The 4,721-nt window shown below is 37.6% G+C and overlaps 1 protein-coding gene across 2 annotated transcripts; it reads right to left on the minus strand.

The window, feature by feature from the left end:
- Nucleotides 1-255: 255 nt before the first annotated feature.
- Nucleotides 256-4,401, minus strand: LOC132170654 (uncharacterized). Of its 2 annotated transcripts, none has more exons than XM_059581714.1 (4): nucleotides 4,054-4,401; nucleotides 3,121-3,701; nucleotides 1,527-2,042; nucleotides 256-1,299 (listed from the first exon to the last, which is right to left on the minus strand). In XM_059581714.1, exons 1-4 carry the CDS (start codon nucleotides 4,283-4,285, stop codon nucleotides 1,156-1,158), a joined length of 1,473 nt encoding a protein of 490 aa, XP_059437697.1. In that variant the 5' UTR covers nucleotides 4,286-4,401; the 3' UTR covers nucleotides 256-1,155. The 2 variants fall into 2 exon arrangements, with proteins under 2 accessions (XP_059437697.1, XP_059437695.1); XM_059581712.1 differs by having other exon boundaries at nucleotides 4,030-4,401.
- Nucleotides 4,402-4,721: the final 320 nt, after the last annotated feature.

Raw genomic sequence — 4,721 nt, forward strand, 5'->3', positions numbered from 1 at the left:
CTCAAGTTATTGCTTTCACACAAATCCTCTCACGGTGACAACAATTATTGATGTGGAAATTTTTCAAACAATAAATTTGTGTTAGTTTAGATCAAACTCCACATCTTTATAACAAGAAGAAATTCTACTTGTTTACAAAACTGTAAGTACTATTTAGTAGACTCTCATACGATTGTCATATAATTATGATGGCGTAACAGTAAAAATTAATATTTAGATCAACAAGCACTTTTAAAAGTAAAAATCAATAACTAATATTCATTGCCACATCTTCGTAATAATATAGCATTTGGTATAAATATAATTTCTTTTGGCTAGTACTTTCTCACCAACTATTGAGTTAAAGCCGGAGGAGAAAATTCAACCACCACTAGATGGCACCGTCATAGACTCATAGGCTCGAGGTCGGCAGGGACTTCGGGTAAACTCATCTTATTTTGACAGTGACGCAACAAGGAAAAGCCGCAATCCAATTTGCTGGAGCGCGTCACATCTGTTCGGCTTTATGCGTAAACCAAGAATCAGCTGGATTTCGTTTGCACATGATGGTAGGCCCATTCCAGTCTTGCATAACCAAACTACCATAATGCAACCAATGATTTTGTCTCCTAACTACGTCTACATGAATATTGCCAAAGTTGCAGGTGGTTGGGTAGGAGCTGCTACACCATATAAATGGATACTTCATACTTGGAACTAATTTGCTTGGATAAGTTTCCAATTTGTTACAAAAATTAAGAACACTGGATTATATATATATAATTTCTTTCCTCTTTCGTAGAAAAACTAAAGAGTCATTCTTGAAGATCTTTTGATTCAACTCTGCATTGAGAATTCTAAATTGTTATGTCCCAAGGATGTGGAAGCCTGTCCTTACGGATCAGAATCCACTACAATTAGTTTGTTTGCATTTCTAACACCACAAGAGAGCATATGTAAAACTCACCTTCTTTGGGCAGCTTAAGGTGTTGGAGTCCACCTGCACAGAAATTCGGACACCCTGATTTTAGTAGGGTTTTTTTTTTTGTTTTTTTTTGGGGTGGTTTTCTCATCCTCTCACACTATATCTGCTCCATTCTAAATACAATTTGGCCTTTTATTTTATTTTGCTTGACTTGGAAATAAGAGAAAACAACCAGAAGAAAAGGTTGGAAACTATTTATGAATTGGGGATGTGTAGATCAAAACATCGAAGTCGCTGAGAGTCCATTCTGCGATTTCATCTTTGTCACTAACAAAAATTTCAGTACCCACATCTATGGATGTCCATATTCTTCTAGCAGGAGGAGTACCAGGATCCTGCGATAGACATAAACGTATAAGCAACAAAGTAATGCTATTTAGAAAACTGCTATACGACTACCATACAAAATTAGTTTTTGAATCAGTAAGGACTTGTAAAAAAGAAAAATCAAAAGCTAATTTTTTTACTGTCAAGTAATACCAGTCGTATAACAGTTATATAATAGTATACTAAATAACATTTCCCTCGATTCATTATATAATGTAGTAAATGAGTAACTAACCTGGTAGAAGTAGAGTCTACTTGATAACCCACCAACATCAAGCTCCCACGTTCTTCCATCACCTACCCATCCCTGTCCTTGCTTGGTTGGATAGCCATACTCAGCCCATATGGGGTGAGGCAGCAACTGAACAAGCTCTTGCGCCTGAGGATTGCTGTAAGGATCACAAGTGCTTACAGGTTGCTCCAAATGTTTTGCATTACCTGGAGCACAGTAGTAGTGATAAGCTTGGTATGGGAAGTGAGTGGTATCATTCCTGTAGATCTTTTTGTCGTCTGGAGTAATATGATATGGTGGGCAACTGCCCAAACTCTTAGGGCTGCACCAAGCTGGAGTGTCAGGGTTAATGATCATCTCACTGTATCTGGTTACATCAGTTAGTACATCTCCATCGCAGGGATCACCATTGTTCTTCCAACAGCTACCAATATCTGTTAGGTAGAACTGGCTCTTGGGCCCTCCTCCTTGTTTGATATCCAAAGTCAGCCTGACCTTAAAATTAGGTGACTCTGGTAGCTGAAATAGAGCAGAAATTGTTACTTGTGGAATTAAAGGAGCACAGGGAAGACAGCAGGCTGAATGCTTTTTCCTCAGTAATTAAGAAACATAAACAAGGCCTGAACTCTCAACTGCCAACTCTGGTTTATTAAGTCAAAGTGTCCAACTGGTCACAAGGTGATATAAAATTAATAATTAATGCATTCTACTTCAACAAATAATCAGGCCACCATGTGCAACAGAGTGTAAGGCACCTCCGGTATATTGGAAATATACAAGAGAAATCACCTAGTTGGAAGGAGAGTTAACGGAACACATTCAAGATGATTATTTAGTTTAAAGGCATTTAGAGTGTTATTTCAACTTCAATGAAGATGCTTATGAAGTGACAGATGAGAAACCATTTTTTCCCCCTTTTCTGTTGATTAGTTGGGGATAAAACAACGTCTCACTTCATGGTTTGCAGTGCTCAGCATTAACAAAAGAACAAAGAAAAAACCTAACTCATGCATGCATTTGCAAGCTAAATATGCAGGGCTCATGTGATCTATTGTGACCTTCAGGGAATCTTATTCAGGGTCTCTCTGTACTGGTTAAACCTGCTCTAGATAAAAGTTTTAAAATCACAAATTAAGGAGGACTCTATGTTTGACCATGATTAGGTGTGAATTTTTAATTCATATTAACCAAACAACTAATCTATTTAGGACAAAAGGACAATGGACAGATGAACTATATATGCCTTACCCGAACTATAAAGTTAGACCCAATGTAGAATCAGTTTTGGTAAAAATTGCAGGAAGGTCAATTAGCAGTCCAATTATGAGACTCTTGTTTTTAATCAAATGATTGATCTGCATAAAAAGCAAGGAAATCAATCTCTATATACGTTTCTGTCATTAACAAAAACAATGACTCATTTTCTTATCTATCTTGTCAGTAGAACAGATGCCATAATATTACAATGAAAATGAAGACAATTTCCATTCTAGCCTAGCGGTACATTCTAACTATTATAGAGACAAAAAAGTTACACATGGATCATGAACTAATGACTGAGAAATGATAAAAATGATTCCAAATAGCTTATACTTACTGTTTTGAGCATTCCTCTTGTGTCATAATGGTAACCTCCAGAGAATCCTTTGGTTGCATCAGCTCTGAGGTACAACATCAACCATGGGTACTTCTTCGAAGTCTTGAGCTTATGACTGAATACCCAACTCCCAACACCAACTTTCTTCTCCCAAACCACCTCAAAGAAAGAGATTCCATCAAGTCCACCCCTAATATCAGAACCTAAATCATAAGTTCCATTGAAACTTCCTCTCAATGTATCACCACCTAATAGTTGTGTTTGTTGATGATACAATATGGGCTGATTCATACAGCCCTTTCCAAAGCAAGGAAACCTCCCCGGATTAAAAGGAGGCACCTTTTTCCCATTCTCAGGACACAAGCCAGATTTAGTGTCATAGTTACCATTTTTCAGCATAATCATCCAAAATTGCCATGGACTTGGAGTATCTGCAACATGACATAAAGAACCCAGATAGAGCTCCTTCTGTACAGCATAAAGGTCTACATTATTTACAGCTCCCGGGTCCAGCTCCGGGAATGTTTTACCCACCCCAAGCTTGTTATCTGCTTCTGCAACCCTGTGTATCATAGAAAAATCTGCCCATTGTACCAGTATTCATCATCCAATTAGAAAACAGAGAGAAAAAAAACTGAACAGCAATTATCAAGTACCATAAGAAGCAAAGAAATGATGTCATGGGTGAAAATGAGGAAATTGTAAAAGCAAATAACAAATCATGCATTCAGAGCATTAGCAAATAAATGGAAGCTAATAATGAACATGCCCATTGGCCTTTGCCATGATATTCTGCTCATATACAAGGGAAAAGATTGAGTTTCTGACATCAAACAGGGAAAATGATAAACTTAAGAATTAAAAAGCAAAATACATAGAAAGAAAAAGGGCATTCTGCTTTACTCTTACGTTTTTCTCTACGTTGGTGCTTACTTGAGAGATCAAAACAGTCAGCAGCTCTTGGGCTCCCCATGCCAGGAGCTTCTTCACCAACCTCATTGCAAAAGTTCCAAGCTTCAAAGGCCACCCTCAGTTCATCTCTTTCCATTCCCGGGTCTCCCACCGCTGAGATATGTTGTTTCCCTCTTGCACCAGAAACACTAATCACAACCAAAGTCACCCACAAGAACAGCACGTGCAACTGCTGCTCCATTGCCATTCCCATGGTGTTGCTTCACAGACACAGCAGTAGCCAGAAGGGGTATCTTCTTTATACAATTCTGAATGAATTGAGTTGTTGTGTTCTGGTGACTTTGGCCTTTCCCATAGTTTATTTTATTATATCTTGTGCCAGTGAAACATTATGCTCATTTTTACTTAACCCCATTGTCAGCTCTGTGGCCCCAGTTTTTTCTCCCTCGAAACCTTTTTTTTTTTTTTTGGTAGTAATTAACCACTTTATCACAATTCAGAGATTATTAAAGGAGCAGCATTTTTTTTTTTTTTGAGAATTAATTAAAAAAAAAAAAAATAGTGCTGCTGCCGTGCAGCGTGGCACTTTTGTAATTTACAAAATTATAAAGATGCCATGAAACAGCACTTTTTTCCGGACGAAGCACTTCTAAGAAATTCCTTCATTTTCTCTTTTGTTTTTTTCTTTT

This window comes from Corylus avellana, chromosome ca2 (genome assembly GCF_901000735.1).
Source record: "Corylus avellana chromosome ca2, CavTom2PMs-1.0".
Classification (NCBI taxonomy): Eukaryota; Viridiplantae; Streptophyta; class Magnoliopsida; order Fagales; family Betulaceae; genus Corylus; species Corylus avellana.

What these genes read in the sequence shown, in the direction of transcription:
- LOC132170654 (XM_059581712.1), bottom strand. Translation starts at nt 4,285, where the DNA reads ATGGGAATGGCAATGGAGCAGCAGTTGCACGTGCTGTTCTTGTGGGTG. An exon ending in GCACCAACGTAGAGAAAAAC is followed by an intron (nt 3,702 to 4,029) that starts GTAAGAGTAAAG and finishes TACAATGGGCAG; the next exon opens with ATTTTTCTATGATACACAGG. An exon ending in CAAGAGGAATGCTCAAAACA is followed by an intron (nt 2,043 to 3,120) that starts GTAAGTATAAGC and finishes GCTCTATTTCAG; the next exon opens with CTACCAGAGTCACCTAATTT.